At 43.9% G+C, this 22,041-nt stretch overlaps 1 protein-coding gene across 4 annotated transcripts in view; it reads left to right on the top strand.

The window, feature by feature from the left end:
• The window catches only part of mark1 (MAP/microtubule affinity-regulating kinase 1), a 102,032-nt gene extending 80,104 nt beyond the window's left edge, over nt 1–21,928 (top strand). For 2 of the 4 annotated variants that reach the window (XM_029739373.1, XM_029739374.1), the window contains 10 exons: nt 7,005–7,124; nt 7,504–7,603; nt 7,842–7,954; nt 8,504–8,657; nt 13,994–14,166; nt 14,861–14,952; nt 15,216–15,377; nt 16,318–16,575; nt 18,743–18,787; nt 19,421–21,928. In XM_029739373.1, coding sequence (XP_029595233.1) covers nt 7,005–7,124; nt 7,504–7,603; nt 7,842–7,954; nt 8,504–8,657; nt 13,994–14,166; nt 14,861–14,952; nt 15,216–15,377; nt 16,318–16,575; nt 18,743–18,787; nt 19,421–19,766 — 1,563 coding nt within the window. In that variant the 3' untranslated portion in view covers nt 19,767–21,928. The remainder of the gene's footprint in view (nt 1–7,004; nt 7,125–7,503; nt 7,604–7,841; nt 7,955–8,503; nt 8,658–13,993; nt 14,167–14,860; nt 14,953–15,215; nt 15,378–16,317; nt 16,576–18,742; nt 18,788–19,420) is intronic. The other 2 variants (XM_029739375.1, XM_029739377.1) reach the window with 1 other exon arrangement.
• The last annotated feature ends 113 nt before the right edge of the window (nt 21,929–22,041 follow it).

The following is a 22,041-nucleotide window of genomic DNA, read 5'->3' as shown; positions in this document are numbered from 1 at the left end:
AGAACGGCTCATCCATATTTCACGCTCCTGTAGTCATCTAGCCAGCTACATTGTGTAGTCGCATAGTAAATATTTGCTTCAGTCCTTGTTTGTTGCTCTTGCCAATTTGCTTTGAGCAATGATCAGTAGGATTATGAGCTGGGATCTTATCAATTAATAAATTAAATAAAACGCACAGCATCGTTTCAAGAAGCTGATTAAACAGCATGATCATTACACAAGGTGCACCTTTTGCTGGGGACAATAAAAGGCCACTTTAAAAGGTATAGTTTTATCACACAACACAATACCACAGATGCCTCAAATGTTGAGGGAGTGTGCAATTGGCATGCTGACTGCAGGAATGTCCACCAGCGCTCTTACCAGACACTTTAATGTTAATTTCTCTACCATAAGCCACCTCCAACATTCTTTTAGGGAATTTGGCAGCACATCCAACTGGCCTCACAAACGTATGACGTCGTGTATACAACGGAATTCCAATTTGAGCAGCAGCAGCTGAAAAATGAGCTCCTACAAATATTGAAATTTACATGGTTTTTAGAGTGAAGTACATCGGAAAAAAATCAAAAGAAAACTGCAAGACTGAATAGGAGAAAAAACAAGCAACAAACAAAGAAGATGGGCTTTTGAAAAAAGTTACTATTTTTCATAAAATTGTAGTTATCTTAGCTAGCTGAATTGTTTACCAGTTGCTAAGCAGTTGCTAGGGACTCTTTTGGAAGAAGCTAGCTAGCTAACGAAGAATAACAAAGAATATCTAGTTAACAGAAGAAAAGAAAGAGAAAATCAGGACAGAAGAAAAAGGATATCAAAGTGAAACAGTTCTCTAAAGACACAAGAGACAATAATACAAGAAACAACACTTCTGTAGCTTGTCAACTATGTGTCTGTCTATCCCTGTTCTCTCCCCTCTGCACAGGCCATACAAACGCTTCACACCGCGTGGCCGCTGCCACTCTAACCTGGTGGTCCCAGCGCGCACGACCCACGTGGAGTTCCAGGTCTCCGGCAGCCTCTGGAACTGCCGGTCTGCGGCCAACAAGGCTGAGTTCATCTCAGCCTATGCTACCCTCCAGTCCCTAGACTTCCTGGCGCTGACGGAAACATGGATTACCACAGATAACACTGCTACTCCTACTGCTCTCTCCTCGTCTGCCCACGTATTCTCGCATACCCCTAGAGCATCGAGCCAGCGGGGTGGTGGCACTGGAATCCTCATCTCTCCCAAGTGGACATTCTCTCTTTCTCCCCTAACCCATCTGTCTATCTCCTCATTTGAATTCCATGCTGTCACAGTTACCAGCCCTTTCAAGCTTAACATCCTTATCATTTATCTCCCTCCAGGTTCCCTTGGAGAGTTCATCAATGAGCTTGACGCCTTGATAAGTTCCTTTCGTGAGGATGGCTCACCTCTCACAGTTCTGGGTGACTTTAACCTCCCCACGTCTACCTTTGACTCATTCCTCTCTGCCTCCTTCTTTCCACTCCTCTCCTCTTTTGACCTCACCCTCTCACCTTCCCCCCCTACTCACAAGGCAGGCAATACGCTTGACCTCATCTTTACTAGATGCTGTTCTTCCACTAATCTCATTGCAACTCCCCTCCAAGTCTCCGACCACTACCTTGTATCCTTTTCCCTCTCGCTCTCATCCAACACTTCTCACTCTGCCCCTACTTGGATGGTATTGCGCCGTCCCAACCTTCGCTCTCTCTCTCTCCCGCTACTCTCTCCTCTTCCATCCTATCATCTCTTCCCTCTGCTCAAACCTTCTCCAACCTATCTCCTGATTCTGCCTCCTCAACCCTCCTCTCCTCCCTTTCTGCATCCTTTGATTTTCTCTGTCCCCTATCCTCCAGGCCGGCTCGGTCCTCCCCTCCTGCTCCATGGCTCGACGACTCACTGCGAGCTTACAGAACAGGGCTCCGGGCAGCCGAGCGGAAATGGAGGAAAACTCGCCTCCCTGCGGACCTGGCATCCTTTCACTCCCTCCTCTCTACATTCTCCTCTTCTGTCTCTGCTGCTAAAGCCACTTTCTACCACTCTAAATTCCAAGCATCTGCCTCTAACCCTAGGAAGCTCTTTGCTACCTTCTCCTCCCTCCTGAATCCTCCCCCCCCCCCCCTCCTCCCTCTCTGCGGATGACTTCGTCAACCATTTTGAAAAGAAGGTTGACGATATCCGATCCTCGTTTGCTAAGTCAAACGACACCGCTGGTCCTGCTCACACTGCCCTACCCTGTGCTTTGACCTCTTTCTCCCCTCTCTCTCCAGATGAAATCTTGCGTCTTGTGACGGCCGGCCGCCCAACAACCTGCCCACTTGACCCTATCCCCTCCTCTCTTCTCCAGACCATTTCCGGAGACCTTCTCCCCTACCTCACCTCGCTCATCAACTCATCCTTGACCGCTGGCTACGTCCCTTCCGTCTTCAAGAGAGCGAGAGTTGCACCCCTTCTGAAAAAACCTACACTCGATCCCTCCCATGTCAACAACTACAGACCAGTATCCCTTCTTTCTTTTCTCTCCAAAACTCTTGAACGTGCCGTCCTTGGCCAGCTCTCCTGCTATCTCTCTCAGAATGACCTTCTTGATCCTAATCAGTCAGGTTTCAAGACTGGGCATTCAATTGAGACTGCTCTTCTCTGTGTCACGGAGGCTCTCCGCACTGCTAAAGCTAACTCTCTCTCCTCTGCTCTCATCCTTCTAAACCTATCTGCTGCCTTTGATACTGTGAACCATCAGATCCTCCTCTCCACCCTCTCCGAGTTGGGCATCTCCGGCGCGGCCCACGCTTGGATTGCGTCCTACCTGACAGGTCGCTCCTACCAGGTGGCGTGGCGAGAATCTGTCTCCGCACCACGCGCTCTCACCACTGGTGTCCCCCAGGGCTCTGTTCTAGGCCCTCTCCTATTCTCGCTATACACCAAGTCACTTGGCTCTGTCATATCCTCACATGGTCTCTCCTATCATTGCTATGCAGACGACACACAATTAGTCTTCTCCTTTCCCCCTTCTGATAACCAGGCGGCGAATCGCATCTCTGCATGTCTGGCAGACATATCAGTGTGGATGACGGATCACCACCTCAAGCTGAACCTCGGCAAGACGGAGCTGCTCTTCCTCCCGGGGAAGGATTGCCCCTTCCATGATCTCGCCATCACGGTTGACAACTCCCTTGTGTCCTCCTCCCAGAGTGCTAAGAACCTTGGCGTGATCCTGGACAACACCCTGTCGTTCTCCACTAACATCAAGGCGGTGACCCGATCCTGTAGGTTCATGCTCTACAACATTCGCAGAGTACGACCCTGCCTCACACAGGAAGCGACGCAGGTCCTAATCCAGGCACTTGTCATCTCCCGTCTGGATTACTGCAACTCGCTGTTGGCTGGGCTCCCTGCCTGTGCCATTAAACCCCTACAACTCATCCAGAACGCCGCAGCCCGTCTGGTGTTCAACCTTCCCAAGTTCTCTCACGTCACCCCGCTCCTCCGCTCTCTCCACTGGCTTCCAGTTGAAGCTCGCATCCGCTACAAGACCATGGTGCTTGCCTACGGAGCTGTGAGGGGAACGGCACCTCCATACCTTCAGGCTCTGATCAGGCCCTACACCCAAACAAGGGCACTACGTTCATCCACCTCTGGCCTGCTGGCCCCCCTACCTCTGAGGAAGCACGGTTCCTGCTCAGCCCAGTCCAAACTGTTCGCTGCTCTGGCACCCCAATGGTGGAACAAGCTCCCTCACGACGCCAGGACAGCGGAGTCAATCGCCACCTTCCGGAGACACCTGAAACCCCACCTCTTTAAGGAATACCTGGGATAGGATAAAGTAATCCTTCAAACCCCCCCCCCCCCCCCTTAAAGATTTAGATGCACTATTGTAAAGTGGTTGTTCCACTGGATATCATAAGGTGAATGCACCAATTTGTAAGACGCTCTGGATACGAGCGTCTGCTAAATGACTTAAATGTAATGTAATGTGTGGGTGAGCGGTTTGCTGACGTCATTGTGAACAGTGTGCCCCATGGTGGGGTTATGGTATGGGCAGGCATAAGCTACGGACAACAAACACAATTGCATTTTATCAATGGCAATTTGAATTACTGGTCGACCGTTTAATCGGCACAGCCGATTTATTAGAGCCGATTTCAAGTTTTCATAACAATCGGTAATCGACCTTTTTGGATGCCGATAATGGCCGATTTTTAAAATTATTACTTTTGTTTTTGCCTTTATTTAACAAGGCAAGTCAGTTAAGAAAAAAAATCTTATTTTCAATGATGGCCTAGGAAAAGTGGGTTAACTGCCTTGTTCAGGGGCAGAATGACAGATTTTTACCTTGTCAGCTCCGGGATTCAATTTTGCAACCTTTCGGTTACTAGTCCAATGCTCTAACCACTAGGTTACCTGCCGCCCCATGATTTAACAAAAGCACATTCGTTGCACAAATGTACCTAACCATAAACATCAATGCCTTTCTTAAAATCAATACACAGAAGTATATTTTTTTAGACCGCATAATTAGGTAAAATAAATGCATGTTGGCAGGCAATATTAACTAGGGAAATTGTCACTTCTCTTGCGTTCAGTGCAAGCAGAGTCAGGGTTTATGCAACAGTTTGGGCCGCCTGGCTTGTTGCGAACTGTGTTTCTTCCTATCAAAGACCGTAATTAATTTGCCAGAATTTTACATAATTATGACATAACATTGAAGGTTGTGCAATGTAACAGCAATATTTAGACTTATCATCGATTCACAGCCACCCGTTCGACAAAATAAGGAATGGTTCCGTATTTCGCTGAAAGAATAACGTTTTGTTTTAAAAATGATAGTTTCCGGATTTGACCATATTAATGACCAAAGGCTCGTATTTCTGTGTGTGTATTATAATTAAGTCTATGATTTGATATTTGATAGAGCAGTCTGACTGAGCGGTGGTGGGCAGCAGCAGGCTCGTAAGCATTCATTCAAACAGCACTTTCCAGCGTTTGCCAGCAGCTCTTCGCAATGCTTGAATCGCAGCGCTGTTTATGACTTCAAGCCTATCAACTCCCGAGATTAGGATGGCAATACTATAGTGCCTATAAGAACATCCAATAGTCAAAGGTATATGAAAAACAAATGGTATATAGAGAAATTGTCAATGCTTCATAATTCCTATAACTACAACCTCAAACTTCTTAACTGGGAATATTGAAGAACTGGGAATATTGAACCACTTTAGCTTTTTTACATGGCACGTATTGCACTTTTACTGTCTTCTCCACACTGTGTTTTTGCAATATTTAAGCCAAATTGAATATGTTTCATTATTTATTTGAGACTAAATAGATTTTATTTATGTATTATATTAAGTTAAAATAAAAGGGTTCATTCAGTATTGTTGTAATTGTCATTATTACAAATATCTATAAAAATGTGTCCAATTTAATCGGTATCGGCTTTTGTGGTCCTCCAATAATCGGTATCGGTGTTGAAAAATCATAATCGGTCGACCTCTAATTTGAATGTTGAAAAATACCGTGACGAGATCCTGCGGCCCATTTTTTGGGGGGATTTCTGTGACCAACAGATGCATATCTCTATTCCCAGTCATGTGAAATCCATAGATTAGGGCCTAATGAATTAATTTCAATTGACTGGTTTCCTCATATGAACTGCAACTCAGTAAAATCTTTGAAATGGTGTTTTATATTTTTGTTCAGTGTATAGATAGATAGATAGATAGTGATATCACTATCGATCTCATTTGGCTGTATGTATTTTTAGATGTAGGCCTATTGTAAATGTGTGTTGTGTCACCATATTTATTGCAAAGAGAAATACAAGAACAAACAACTTTAAGCTACACATTATTTTGACAGAGGTTATGAACTGTCCATTGATCAGCACAGGAATTGATAAAACAGGGCCATGTTTGAAACAAGTGATTTTGAGCTCATGTCAATGAACAGGGATGCTAACAGTTACATAAAGAGCCGGTCTGCATTCCTGTTATCTGAGCTACTCTGTTCAGCACACCACCACATGTTAAGTTGTGAACCTACTGACCAAGAAAGGATAGTATTATGATATACATAAAAATGTGACATGTTTTGCTAAAGTAAAGAGTTGAGGAAATGCAGGCAAAAAGAAGCCTGATTCTTGTAAGTACATAAAAGAAAAGCTTGCGTTCATTTAATGAAAAAAAACATGAAATTGTAGCGTAATGGGATAATGTCTTACTGTGGTGTGTGAAGACTCTAATTCTTTACCTTGCATGCGTTACAAATCACGTTATTGTGGAAGCACCTCTAAGAGTATGAATCAGGCTGTTTGAATCCTAAGCAACCTGCCTACACATAGCTACTGTAGTAGGTCAAAGCTGTGCTGGAAAACCTTGGTATAGCATGGATGGAATAGGCATTGTGGTGCTCATGTGAATTTCCTTTTTCGGCTTCAGACCGATGCCTATTCTCACTTAAAACATAATTTGTAGGTTTTGATAGGCCAACATACTTGATTGTGTGGTGGGGCATGGGATGGATGTATGGAACAGATGTAAGGAGAAAGCGAGAGGGACGGTAGCCTGGAGGTTATCCTTTATGCCCTTTGATTCTCCCAAGGGGAGGTGTGTGCACGTGTGTGGAGCTACTTATTTCTGATGTGGAACACATTCTCCTTCAGTTGCTACCGTAGTCGAATATTGCTGTGTCAGTTGTTCCACAGTTCTCATTTCTAGAAAGTTTTTGGTCACACTTAAAGTTACGGTCGCCTTACTGCAAAACAAAACACTGTTTTTGGTAACTCTACTTGACATGGTCCTGTTACATATTTAACATTTTCATGCCAAATAAAGTGTTGAGTGGTAGTCTTTCTCTTCCTTTGGCCAAAAAGTCTCATCCACTGTTGTTGTTAATTGTCCTGTGTAGGAGCTGAGAGAGAATGCTAAGAGGGAAGTACCGTATTCCTTTCTACATGTCTAGAGACTAACCCAAAACCTCTACTCTCTATCTCCCTCCATAGGAGCTGAGAGAGCGAGTGCTGAGAGGGAAGTATCGTATTCCTTTCTACATGTCTACAGACTGTGAAAACCTGCTGAAGAAACTGTTGGTGCTCAACCCTGGCAAACGGAGCAGCCTGGAGGTAAGAGAGTGCGAGCAACACACACTGACACATGCGCGAATGTACGGTCACACACGCATGCATGGACACACACTTATAGACTTATATGCTCACACTTATATGCTCATACAAACATGTGGATAAAGAAATCTCTAGTTAACGTCTACAGGTTGCTTTCATGGAACTAAAGAAGACATGTTAAACCGATGGCTTCTAGCCGCTGGAACACTTTGATGTGTTGCTCAGTTTTTTTTTTTCTTCTTCTACATCTTACCAAATCCAACTTGAGCATACAGATGTACAAAGTATCATGTTTTTCACTATGCTGAAGCTGTTTAGTCCTCTCTACCTTTGTCTCTGTCTGTCCATTGGTCCATCTAACTGTCTGTCTGCCCCTCAGCAAATCATGAGAGACCGCTGGATGAACGTGGGCCATGAGGAGGAGGAGCTGAAGCCCCACCAGGAACCCGAACCCGACTGGAACGACACCAAACGGATAGGTCAGTCGCACACGCCCAATATCATAATCGTCTGATTGGACACTCTCCCTTCCTCACTTATGGGCTGTTTGGTAACACGCTATATTTTATGAAAAATATCAATTCCTTGCCATAAAATACAATAACGTTATTATTCTAAAGGGAACTTCAGGTGTTACATTGGAATTAGACAAATTATATTACTACCCTTTTCATGTCATTCATTCATTGTGTTATGTTCCCTCCTCTCTCCCTACAGAACTGATGATAACCATGGGCTTCCCCAAAGAGGACATCACAGATGCGTTAACGGGACAGAAGTATGATGAGACCATGGCCACTTACCTCCTTTTGGGCAGGAAACCAGCCGAGGTGAGACATGCGCTATAGCCATACCAATGACAGACTTCACAAACAAACAATTCATATGTATCCTATGGATACGCACATTAAAGACTTATTCCTTTATTTGAAAACCACGAAACGGCAGCTCCACCACTTGGTTTGCTATAAATCTGAGGGAAGAGGTAACCACTCTCAAATTTTTATTAGGAGCTATGGATCAAGGACTGACGGTCCATGAGGTCAAAATTATAGTTTTAACTATGTTTTAAAGCTATACTTTAGACAGTGAAATAATCATACACAGCGGGCAACTTCCTGCTTACCAGACATCAACAAAATTCTAATCTGCCAAGACTGCCATTATTTCCTCTTTCCAATTTACCTTGAAGCCTGGGAAGAGCCAATAGTGGCGGTCTTGGTAGGTTAGAATTTTCTTGTTGATTTCTATAAACAGGAATTCGCCTCACTGATGTCATATTGCATTCTACCTTTAAGTCTACATGACCACCACGTTATAATGTACGCAATGACTCTTTTTTTTCAAATGCCCCCCCTCCCCCTCCTTTCATTGGACAGTTTGAAGGGAGCGAGTCTCTGTCCAATAGCAACCTGTGTCAAAGGTCACGGCCCAGCAGCGAGGCCAACAACAGTTCCAGCCAATCGCCAGCCCACTCAAAGGTCACACGCAGCATATCGGCCAACCAGAAGCAGCGGCGCTTCAGCGACCATGGTAAGGACGTCATTGTCGACCATCTTGAATCTCATGGCACAAGATTTGAGTTTTATCACCATTATTACAGAAAACATAGTTATTATAATATATTGGCTAATCGTAGCTTAAAGAGTTATGGCATTTTTATGTCTCTGTGTCTAGTATAAAGCAAGTTAGTTAGTTTTGCGAGTCAATGCTAACTAGCGTGAGCACAATGACTGGAAGTCTACAGCAGGGCTCTCTCCAACCATGTTCCTGGAGCGCTACTGTCCTGTAGGTTTTCACTCCAACCCTAATGTAGTACGCCTTACAGTGCCTTCAGAAAGTATTCACACCCCTGGACTTTTTTCCATATTTTGTTGCTACAGCCTGAATTTAAAATTGATTAAATTGAAATTGTGTGTCACTGGCATTGGTGAAGTTAATTACACTTTGGATGGCTTATCAATACACCCAGTCACTAAAAAAATGACAGGCGTCCTTCCTAACTCAGTTGCCGGAGAGGAAGGAAACCACTCAGGGATTTCACCATGAGGTCAATGGTGACTTTTTTAAACAGTTACAGAGCTTAATGGTTATGATAGGTGAAAACTGAGGATGGATCAACAACATTGTAGTTACTCCACAATACTAACCTAAATGACGGGGTGAAAAGAAGGAAGCCTCAACAGAATACAAATATTCCAAAACATGCATCCTGTTTGCAGTAAGGCACTAAAGTAAAACTGCAAGAAATGTGGCAAAGAAATTAACTTTGTCCTGAATGCAAAGTGTTATGGTTGGGGACAACACACGAGTACCATTCTTCATACTTTCAAGCATAGTGGTGGCTGCATCAGTTTTTTAGGATAAAAATAAAAGGAATAGAGCTAAGCACAGGCAAAATCCTAGAGGAAAACCTGGTTCAGTCTGCTTTCCAACACACTGGGAGACAAATTAACCTTTCAGCAGGATAATAATCTAAAACACAATGCCAAATATACACTGGAGTTGCTTACCAAGACTGACATTGAACGTTCCTGAGTGGCCTAGTTACAGTTTTGACTTAAATCGGCTTGAAAAATCTATGGCAAGACTTGAAAATGGCTGTCTAGCAATGATCAACAACCAACTTGACAGAGCTTTTTTTTCTTCTTTTTGTCCACCTTAATAGGCTAGTTGAGAACAAATTACAACTGCAACCTCATTTACAACTGCGGCCTGGCCAAGATAAAGCAAAGCAGTGCGACACAAACAACACAGAGTTACACATGGAATAAACAAACATACAGTCAATAACACAATAGAAAAGTCTATATACAGTGTGTGCAAATGAGGTAAGGCAATAAATAGGCCATAGTGGCGAAAGAATTACAATTTAGCAATTAAACACTGGAGTGATAGATGTGCAGAAGATGAATGTGCAAGTAGAGATACTTGGGTGCAAAGGAGCTAAATAAATAAATACAGTATGGGGATGAGGTAGTTGGATGGGTTATTTACAGATGGGCTATGCACAGGTGCAATGATCTGTGAGCTGCTCTGACAGCTGGTGCTTGAAGTTAGTGAGGGAGATAAGAATCTCCAGCTTAAGCGATTTTTGCAGTTCATTCCAGTCATTGGCAGCAAAGAACTGGAAGGAAAGGTGGCCAAAGGAGGAATTGGCTTTATGGGTGACCAGTGAAATATACCTGCTGGAGTGCGTGCTACGGGTGGATGCTGCTATGGCGACCAGTGAGCTAAGGCGGGGCTTTACCTAGTGAAGACTTATAGATGACCTGGAGCCAGTGGATTTGGCAACGAATATGAAGCGAGGGCCAGCCAACGAGAGCATACAGGTCGCAGTGGTGGGTAGTATATGGGGCTTTGGTGACAAAATGGATGGCACTGTGATAGACTGCATCCAATTTGCTGAGTAGAGTGTTGGAGGCTATTTTGTAAATGACATCGCCGAAGTCAAGGATCGGTAGGATAGTCAGTTTTACGAGGGTATGTTTGGCAGCATGAGTGAAGGATGCTTTGTTGCGAAATAGGAAGCCGATTCTAGATTTCATTTTGGATTGAAGATGCTTAATGTGAGTCTGGAAGGAGAGTTTACAGTCTAAGCCAGACACCTAGGTATCTGTAGTTGTCCACATATTCTAAGTCAGAACCGTCCAGAGTACTGATGCTAGACGGGCGGGTGCGGGCAGCGAACGGTTGAAGAGCATGCATTTAGTTTTACTTGCATTTAAGAGCAGTTGGAGGCCACGGAAGGAGAGTTGTATGGCGTTGAAGCTCGTCTGGAGGTTAGTTAACGTGTCCAAAGAAGGGCCAGAAGTATACAGAATGGTGTCGTCTGCGTAGAGGTGGATCAGAGAATCACCAGCAGCAAGAGCGACATCATTGATGAATACATCTGCACAGTATTGTCTCTTATCGATGGAGGTTATGATATCGTTTAGGACCTTGAGCGTGGCTGAGGGTCACCCATGACCAGCTTGGAAATCAGATTTCATAGTGGAGAAGGTACGGTGGGATTCGAAACGGTCTGGGATCTGTTTGTTAACTTGGCTTTCGAAGACCTTAGAAAGGCAGGGTAGGATAGATATACAGTTGAAGTCGGAAATTTACATACACTTATGTTGGAGTCGTTTTTCTACCACTCCACAAATGTCTTGTTAACAAACTATAGTTTTGGCAAGTTTGAGCATGACACAAGTCATTTTTCCAACAATTGTTTACGGACAGATTATTTAGCTTATAATTCACTATCACAATTCCAGTGGGACAAAAGTTTACATACAAGTTTACATACACTAAGTTGACTGTGCCTTTAAACAGCTTGGAAAATTCCAGAAAATGATGTCATGGCTTTAGAAGCTTCTGATAGGCTAATTGACATAATTTGAGTCAATTGGAGGTGTACCTGTGGATGTATTTCAAGGCCTACCTTCAAACTCAGTGCCTCTTTGCTTGACATCTTGGGATAATCAAAAGACCTGAAAGGCCGCTCAGCAAGGAAGAAGCCACTGCTCCAAAACCACCATAAAAAAAGCCAGACTACGGTTTGCAACTGCACATGGGCACAAAGATCGTACTTTTTGGAGAAATGTCCTCTGGTCTGATGAAACAAAAATGGAACTGTTTGGTAATAATGACCATCGTTATGTTTGGAGGAAAAAGGGGGAGGCTTGCAAGCCGAAAAACACCATCCCATCCGTGAAGCACGGGGGTGGCAGCATCATGTTGTGGGGTGCTTTGCTGCAGGAGGGACTGGTGCACTTCACAAAATAGATGGCATCATGAGGATGGAAAATTATAGGTGGATATATTGAAGCAACATCTCAAGACATCAGTCAGGAAGTTAAAGCTTGGTCGCAAATGGGTCTTCCAAATGGACAATGACCCCAAGCATACTTCCAAAGTTGTGGCAAAATGGCTTAAGGACAACAAAGTCAAGGTATTGGAGTGGCCATCACAAAGCCCTGACCTCAATCCTATAGAAAATTTGTGGGCAGAACTGGAAAAGCGTGTGCAAACAAGGACTCAGTTACACCAGCTCTGTCAGGAGGAATGGGCCAAAATTCACCCAACTTATTGTGGGAAGCTTGTGGAAGGCTACCTGAAATGTTTGACCCAAGTTAAGCAATTTTAAGGCAATGCTACCAAATACTAATTGAGTGTATGTAAACTTCTGACTCACTGGGAATGTGATGAAATAAATAAAAGCTGAAATAAATCATTCTCTACTATTATTCTGACATTTCACATTCTTAAAATAAAGTGGTGATCCTAACTGACCTAAAACAAGGAATTTTTACTAGGATTAAATGTCAGGAATTGTGAAAAACTGAGTTTAAATGTATTTGGCTAAGGTGTATGTAAACTTCCGACTTCAACTGTGTATATTTCATTTTCAATACATTTGAAAACATTTCTAAAAACATGTTTTCTCTTTGTCATTTTGGGGTATTGTGTATAGATGGGTAGGGGGGGATAATTTTATCCATAAAACATTTACGCTGTAACACAAGATGTGGAATAGGTCAAGGGGTATGAATACTTTCTGAAGGCACTGTAATTAGCTGGTTGATGAGCTGAATCAGGTAAGTTACAACTGGGGTTGGATTAAAAAACCTACAGGAGGGTAGCTCTCCAGGAACAGGGTTGGAGAGGCATGCTAGCTGTTCCCATAGAGTGCCACAGTATAAGTCATAATAACCATAAAACCTAGCAGTCAAACAAAGAAATGGTTTCATTCATCTATCCCATAGTGGATTTTAAAAACACTTACACTAAGGGCTGTGTTTCGTGTAGGCTTACCCTGGCGTAATGTTTTGATGACCGTGTAAATCTCTCTAGGACAAGGTGGCTTTTGTCAATTGCCTGTATTTACCCCCCAAAAATGACATTCTAATTAGCTGCTAATGTGGTTATCATAAAGAACTACAAATGCCATGATGATCTAGATGAGACTGATGACTGATGAGTCGAGGCAAAGGTAAGATTCTGTGGATTAACTGTCTGTTAGCTAAATGTAGTAATGAATAAATTGGCTACATTTCTTTAAATTGGCAATTCTGTGAAATATCTTGTGCAAGTTTTAAATTGACCCTACCGAAGGGGACACTACTAGCAGCTAGAGATGACGTGAAGAGGCATGCAGGGATTTGTAGTCTTGTGTGATATCTACTTTGATGCTAATGAGTATTTTCGAATCTGAGAGTAAATGGAATATATTGATAAGTCATCTTGTCCGAGAGCAATTTACATAGTTATCAAAACGTCACACCAGGGTAAGCCTACACGAAACACAACCCATATTTTAAGTGTGTCTAAAATTCCCTATGGTAAAAATGAATTGTGGAAAATGATTGGAACCATTTCCCTGTTTGACTACTAGGTGTTATGGGTATTATGACACCTCCACTGTGGGGCTCTATAGACTTCCAGTCATTGTGCTAGCGGTAGTTGGCAACTTCCTTCAAACTGAACGAGTTCATCTGACTCTGGGGAAGTAGATAGTGCTTCATTGTCAAAATCCTGAAATATCCCTTTTAAGTTGAACTGATTAGCCTAAGGAAGTTCCCTTTACACTTGAACAGTGTGCAACACGTGCAAGCAGAGCTTTCTTTACATGTGGCCTACTATCGTACATCCAATGGAAATGTTTAATTACTGAAGACCAGTAGGAATTTTAGGTGAATGCCAGTCAATAAAACATCCAAATGTAGTTTCAGCTGTTTAACTATCATTATTATATAAATGTTCTGCATTGACTGAAGTTTAAATGGTATTTGCCCTAACTCTGCGGAAACCACAATGGGACTTCCTTGTTAAATAAAAAAATAATAAAGTCCGTACTGTCATGTCATTGCTCTGTGGCTCCTCAGTGGCGCCCTCTATCCCCCCGTCTATGTCCTACACCAAACGGGCGCAGGCCAACAGCGTGGAGAGCGACAAGGGCGATGCCGCCCACAAGCTTGGCACGGCCGGTTCCAAGGCCGACGTGCCCACCTCGCCGCTGGTGGCACAGGAGAGGAAGAAGTCATCCACCGCCTCAGGGGTGAGGGGTCAAAGTGCCCTTCTGGGGGTCAAAATGCTATGCAGGATATGTTTTATAATATTCAAAGGGCTAAGGTTTCAGCAGTTTCTGCCTCCAAATAAGCAGGGGATGACTGGCACAAAGTAGTTTTCTATCCCAAAATGTACAGGAAAGTTAGTCATTCCCAAAGTAATTTAGAACCCATCAGACTAGACTGTCATAACCAGTCACTAGATGCTTAGCTTCCATTATGGTTTTTATTTTGTGGGACTGTCAGAACAGAAATAGTCTACATTGTGAAATAAGTTATTGAAGGCTGTGTCGTGTGTGTCTGTCGTGGGTTGTGTGTCGTGTGTGTCTGTTTGTCGTGTGTGTCTGTTTGTCGTGTCTGTCTGTTTGTCGTGTCTGTCTGTCTGTCTGTCTGTCGTGTGTGTGTGTGTGTGTCTGTCTGTCATGTGTGTCTGTCTGTCTGTCATGTGTGTCTGTCTGTCTGTCTGTCATGTGTGTCTGTCTGTCTGTCGTCTGTCTGTCTGTCGTGTGTCTGTCTGTCATCTGTCTGTCTGTCTGTCATGTGTGTGTCTGTCTGTCATGTCTGTCATGTCTGTCATGTCTGTCATGTCTGTCATGTCTGTCTGTCTGGTGTGTGTGTCTGTCTGTCTGGTGTGTGTGTCTGTCGTGTGTGTCTGTCTGTCTGTCTGTCGTGTGTGACCCACAGAACAGCAACGCTATGACCAGGAGGAACACGTACGTGTGTGAGCGGTCGAGCACAGATCACTACACAGCCATTCCCAATGGCAAGGACAGCAGGTTAGGAGGGCGATGGGGATGATTGCTGTTGTTTGCAACTTTGATTGCTGTTGACAATGTTTACCTGCCTAAATACATAGGCGTTGGAGTGTCACTCTAGAACTGACTCTCTCCCTGCTCTTGTCCCCTCTCTACCCCTCTCTCCCGCTTTCCTTGTGTTCTTCCTCCTGTGACCCATCTTGTCCTCTCTATACCCCTTTCTTTCGCCTTATTTCTCACCATCCTGCTCTCTGTCTCTCGCTCTCTCGCTGTCTTTCTCTCAGTCTGACTGAGATGTCAGGCTCGGCCAGTGGCTCCTCGCCATCGTCAGGGGCAGCCTCAGCTGTCCCTTCCACTCGGCCGCGTCACGTCAAGTCCATGTCGGCGTCGGGCCACCCCATCAAGTCCCCACTGCCTCCCATAGACGACAATGCGGAGTACAAGGGGTGAGCTAGGGGGCTAGAGAGAGTGAGAGGGGCTCAAGTCCCAAATAGGAAGGGGCCCAAGTTATATGAATTGCTAATACCTACCATATACATATTTTTTTCTTCAGATCTAAATCAAAAAATCGAATCACATTTTATTTGTCACATACACTGAATACGACCGGTGTAGACCTTAGCGTGAAATGCTTACTTACAAGCCCTTAACCAACAATGCAGTTCAATAAATAGTTAAGAAATGATTTACTAAATAAACTAAAGTAAAAACATCACAAGGTAACACAATACATTTACATAACAATAATGAGGCTATATACAGGGGTACTGGCACCGAGTCAATGTGAGGGGGTACAGGTTAGTCGAGGTCATTTGTAAAGTGACTACGCATAGATAACAAACAGCGAGTTGCAGGAGTGTAAAACCAAAGGGAGGGGGTGGGAGGGGGTCAATGTAAATAGTCCGGTGGCCATTTGATTAGTTTAGTTGTTCAGCAGTCTTATGGCTTGGGGGGTAGAAGCTGTTAAGGAGCCTTTTGGACCTAGACTTGGTGCTCCGGTACCGCTTACCGTGCGGTAGCAGAGGGAACAGTCTATGACTTGGGTGACTGGAGTCTTTGACAATTTTTTGGCCCTTCCTCTGACACCGCCTAGTATATAGGTCAAATGAAGTGCCTATAGGTAGGGGTAAATTTAGAGTTGAGCAAGGGTATAAGACAATGGAGGGTTGAGGAACTGTGAGAAATGACTTGTTAGAACGTCCATGTTTTTTCATTGCCCTACGATACTATTTCCTTGAAGTCAGAGATGTAACTTTATTTGTATAATGTTCTATTACTACTAATGTCTTGATATTAGGTGAGGGAAGAAAAAGGTGATATTTCTTATCTATATCTTCTTTCTACTTCCTCTTTCCCTCCATCTATTCTTCCCCTCTCCCTCCGCAGCCCTCCAACGGCCTCGCCGTCGGCGCACAGCATCAGCAGCGGCACGGCCGCCACGCCGCCTGACCGGACGCGCTTCCCCCGCGGCTCCTCCAGCCGTTCCACCTTCCACGGGGCCCAACTTCGCGACCGCCGCTCGGCCACGTACAACGGTCCGCCCGCCTCGCCCACACTCTCCCACGACACGGGGGCTCTGTCCCAGGCACGCAGGGGCACCTCCACGGGCATCATCAGCAAGATCACCTCCAAGTTTGTCCGCAGGTCAGTGGAAATGGATGGAAAATGCATCATACCGATATGTTTGCCAAACCTGGGACAAATAGTCAGATGGCCTACCCTGAAATATTTTAGGTGCGCTTGATTTATCCTCAACTGCGTGCAAGGCTGAGCAGAGTTGGCAATTTTGGGCCCATTCTATAGGTTCCATTGTACTGGGCACATCTCCATTATTTAAAAGTATCTGACAATGTATTTGACTCAGGTCTGATATTTACAATACTACACTGCAGGACTATGGTCTAAGTCCATTTCAAATCAGCAAGTAAACTGCAATTACAATTTAGTTCCTGAATTGACGTTATTGAAATGGAATTGACCCCGACCTTGCTACATATCATGTCTCATGTTTCCCTTCCTTAGGGCCGTATTTACCCAGCGTTTGCATCTGATATTGAAAGTAACAGCTGCACATTTTGTACTAGTCAGTATATCTAGTTCTTTACTAGGGTACCATGTAAGGTACAAGGCTGCTTAAAATGTGTAGAGGGATAATAGTGTGTGGTTGGGTTCCTCTTTCTCTCAATCCTGCATCAGGTGAAGTTGACCTTAGACACTGATCTTGGGTCAATTTAGCATTTCCCACAAATGGTTGAGGTTAGGATTGGGGGAGGGAAAGCTGATCATAAATCTGTTCCTAGGGTAAACTTAACCCCGGAGCGCTAAGCCCACAGATGTCGTGTCCAGGCCCTATTCCCCTAGGTGAGCCTGCGGTGAGCAGGCTCTGGTCTGAGAGAGACGTGGGCTGCTTAAAGATATGCTCACACACTTGCAGGACCACACGCAAAGGCACAGACACGCATACATAAATGCATGCAGTCTCTCGCACGCGCACACACACACGCACACGCACACACACACACACACACACACACACACACACACAGTGTGAGAGTGCGGAGTCTGCAGTATCTGTGACCGTGCTGCAGTCAGTCAAGGGCACTGGGTAAAATGAGCCTGCTTTTTATCACCAGCCTGGGGCTCCACCCTTAGAGCATGACAAACGAACCTATCACACTGCACCCTGCCTGCATAACTGAAAGGTTCTATACACTCATCGTATGCTACTGTAGCAATCAATGTGCATTATTTATGAAGATTTTTTTATTTAAGATGAAATGTTTTTGTTCTTATAGTTTGTTGAGAGCAATTGTCAATCAGACTTTCCATGTGTAGTAGGTATGAACTGGTTATGAACCAACCGGTATGAACTAGTTGGATCTTAGTGCCTTCAATCAGCCCATAGTGAATTTAGGGTTATTGCTGAAAGCATATGTAACGTGTATTTAAGCACACAATTTCTTAATGAAAAATTGGGATCGATTTGCTGACATAGCGGACCCATCGCCATTTGATCGTACATGTCTGCCACATTATGAGAAAGTCATTGAACAACATTTCCCACAACACCCTTTTCTGTCTTTCCATTTCCATCTATAGTTACACTCAAACAAAAATGACCAATTTATTTTAAAATGACTTCTTTCATTGTTTTTTTAGAACTTTGTCTTTCAGGGCTGGCCAGAGGTAGGAGCGCACAGAATGGTTACCATGTCTACACTCCCTACAATGAGTCACCTCCACACCCTCTCTTCATCGCAATTCGAAGCCCTCTTCAATGACATGCAATCATTCATGCCCTGGTGCCAGCCCCCCTTCCCTAACCCCTCCCCACCCACCCAAAATCCACTGTGCAGGGGCACTACACTGCTCCGCTTTATCCACCCCCCTATCTGACCCTGCACCGCTAACAGAGTGAGATTGAGACTCCCGAGATGCCTTGCCTGTGATGCCTTGGAGTTTGCAGACACCTGCACTCACTTTCGACTTCTTTTGTTTCGTCCTTTGGTTTGAGTGTGTTGTGTACTGTAGAGGACTTCTATCATCCATCTCTCTCTCCGTTCACATGATTTCCACATTGTATCATCCTCCGTTTTAACTTGCTTGCCAATATACGTGTCATATTGGTTTTTTGGCAGTCCTCGCCAGTTGCCTCCCCAGAATGAGTCGAGTCGCGTGACCGTGTATGTTTATAGGTTTGACCCCATCCCACCCTCTTCCTTTTCCCGTTCACATATCCCATCGTCTGTGTGTACACTGACGACCCCTTCTACTGCTCTGTTGAACTCTGAACTCTGATTGCTTCCCAAAGGGCCACGGTTGAAGGAGAGGCCAGTGGCAGTACAGACCCCCCAAGGTGAGGCATTGGCACAGCCGCCCGCAGAAAAAGTAACAACAACCTCGAAATGAAAGCATGGCATGTCAATGAGGGTCACTACTAGTCTCAGGATCCAAAGCGAATGTCACCGGTTCACTCTTGTTGTTCTGTTCTTTGTTGTCATGTTGTGTTATGTGTGTACTTTGTCCCCATGCCCTCTGTCACACAGCGGTGGTGTTTGCGCTTTTTGTGCCTAAGTGGCGTGAACCAGAATACCATGCTCTTGCTAGACCTTGGTGGGCCATGTGTGTGTTTTAAACTGTCTAGAAGTGTCTGATCTGAGTGTGTGTTACACGGAAGTAAGTAATAGGTGCGTAATCTTTGAATAAAATATACTTGAGTCATTCAGTTGTCAGTCTTACGAGGTCCCAAACACATGGGTTATGCAAGTTCTGTGCATTACCTTTTGTCCTCTATTATGCCCCCGTTCCATCTTTGAAAAATAAATTGTCGCACGCTCTGTATACTCTCAACCACGTCGTATGACTCTTTTTAAAAATATATATATATATTTATATATGGTCAGCACCTCACTGACTTTTTTTGGTTTTGCATCTACCTACTTATCTCCCATTCAATTAACACTATTTCCTGTATTCTTTTCCTCTCCAGGAGCGCGTCAGGGGAACCCAAGGAGGACGGTTCCCGGGACTCCAAACCCCGTTCACTGCGCTTCACGTGGAGCATGAAGACTACCTCATCCATGGAGCCCGGCGACATGATGCGTGAGATCCGGAAGGTCCTGGATGCCAACAACTGCGACTACGAGCAGCGCGAGCGCTTCATGCTCTTCTGCGTGCACGGCGACGCCCGCCAGGACAGTCTGGTCCAATGGGAGATGGAAGTGTGCAAGCTGCCACGCCTGTCACTCAACGGCGTGCGCTTCAAGCGGATCTCAGGCACATCTATCGCCTTCAAGAATATTGCTTCCAAAGTAGCCAACGAGCTCAAGCTGTGAAAAGTGACTTTTGGGAAGACTAAACAAACTAAAGAGAATTAACATACAACATTGAAAACGGAGGGGGCAGAGGACATAATCCTGGTGTTCCTTGAGTTTGCGAGCGCCCCAAGTGTCGGGCCCAAGAGAGTCAGCCGCAATATTAAGTTTACCGCTATTCGAGACTACTGCCATATTGCTTGGTGAAACGACACAAAATACACTCCCATTTTCCCTCCCCAAGGCAAACCCCTGTATTACAAAATCGTTGATTAAAACGAGAGGTGATAACTGACTATTATTGCAATAATATGAAAACATTTGTATCAATGGCCCGCAAAATTTCAATTCCATTGCTAAACTACCATTAAAGGGGGTTGAAATAAGAGACTGCAAAGCTACTTTTTCCACATGTACAGTATAAAATAGAGAATGTTTTGTTGTATTGTTCATAGAGTTGTATAAAACAGGACTCTTCAGCATAATGTCTGCAGGTATTGTATAGTCTTGAGTTTCTGTACAGAAAGTGTTTAAATGTGTCATACCGTATTTTTTTCTTTTCGTTTGGAGTTCTTTCCTTCTTGTTGACATATTTGTAGATTGTTTGCCTCCACTGAAGTCTAATGTTTAGAAGAAGAAAAAAAACATTTTTTATTCTCACAAGGAAAAGAAAAAAAAAACAAGCTTATTTTTTACTTTTCATGGATAATTAAGTTCCTTTCCCAATACAGGAGAGATCGAGTGACGTGATCTGTGTTGAAAAGCAAAAGTCTACACATCCCAAAGCCCTAATCAAGTCATTCCTCCTAATGCACTATTTTGGCCATTCTCACAATCCTCTTTCATGTAGCGTAGCTGAATGATGACGTTAGCACTGCAGTTTATTGCATAGAATTTACATAAGGGATCTTATGTGACGAACCATGTCCTTTTATTACCTTTGAGAACCCAAATATACAGTGTAGACTAACAGGACCACAAATTGTTCAGTTGCACTCAATTTTAAGCCTGCTCTCATAAAGTCTGCTTTATGCCGTCTTGAACACGGCGTTGCAAATGTCGCTGGCATCGCGCTCGATGAATAATCAAATGTTCTTCTAACAAATATTGGGACAAAACGACCCATTCAAAACACTATTCATGGTCTTTTAGTAGCATAAATGCACCGGCCACCATCCTAGGTCAGGAAGAGACATAAATTATTATAACTGCCTCAAATATCTCATGTTCTCCTTGAGACTGCCCAAAGCTTGAAGGGTTCACACAAAGTGATGCCCAAGCAGTTTGACCTCACTAGTGACTATATCCCTCTGTTTCCCTTACTCCCTTCTAAACTGCAGTTAATTGGTAGTTACTGTGCGACACCTGTCTGACTTGTTTTGTGCTCAATTTTATTTTCTTGCAAAATATATTGTATTTATTCCACCACATTATGCCTTTTTAATGTGCTGCTTGGTATTTCTGAGGCATTCACCTGTACGAGATAAAAAAAAATAGGATATAACTAGTTTCGCACATTTTTGTTTTAGGTTTTTCCCCTTTGTAATTAGTGATTGCGATGAGTATGTAAAATAACCACTAGTGCTGGTACGTTTCTACTTGTTATTTTGTATGAAAAGTAATGAGGGTCAACTGTGCAATGGTATTCCATGTTGTATTACTGTAAAGATGAGAGATGGGCCTAGACCGCACCCTTTAACGCAGCGTAGAGAATGGAAACAGAATGCAGACATTTTATTTCCTCATTTCAAAAGACACAATAGAAAGGAAAAAGCAAAGGCGAGTGGTCCAAAAAAAAAAAATGAAAACAAGGTTAAAAGCTGTGAGCCCTTCTGGAAGCTGAGCGGGAAATCTCCACCGCTGACTTTCTGTGGCATTATGGGAGCAGGGAGGGTTGGAGGGGGTAGTGCACGTGGAAGAGAAATGCATATTCCTAATTGTTAACGGTACAACTTCCAGAGGGGATGTCTATTGTGTTGCCTTAGCAGATCAAGTGTAGAGGAGAAGCAGAAAGTGTTAAAGAAATGTAAATGATTATGCCTCGCCCTTTTCATCTCCATTAACCCCTCCCCCCACCTAAACCCCTCCTACCACAACATACATGCGAGGAAAGCTCGAGTCATCTAGATTCAGTCTCACTCGTGCACAATATTAAAGCTTACTTGAAAGGAGTCTCAAGCAAATGTCTGGTGTCATTTGTTGTTTTTTTTACCAGTATTTACTATTCAATTTTGTGTGAGTAACCATGGCTTCACAGCCAATCGGTTTAACATAACCCGAGTAACATGGAGGAATG

The sequence above is a fragment of the Salmo trutta genome, chromosome 38 (assembly GCF_901001165.1).
Source record: "Salmo trutta chromosome 38, fSalTru1.1, whole genome shotgun sequence".
NCBI lineage: Eukaryota > Metazoa > Chordata > Actinopteri > Salmoniformes > Salmonidae > Salmo > Salmo trutta.
Note: the sequence above shows the minus strand (reverse complement) of the source record. Positions and strands in the feature narration are given on the sequence as shown.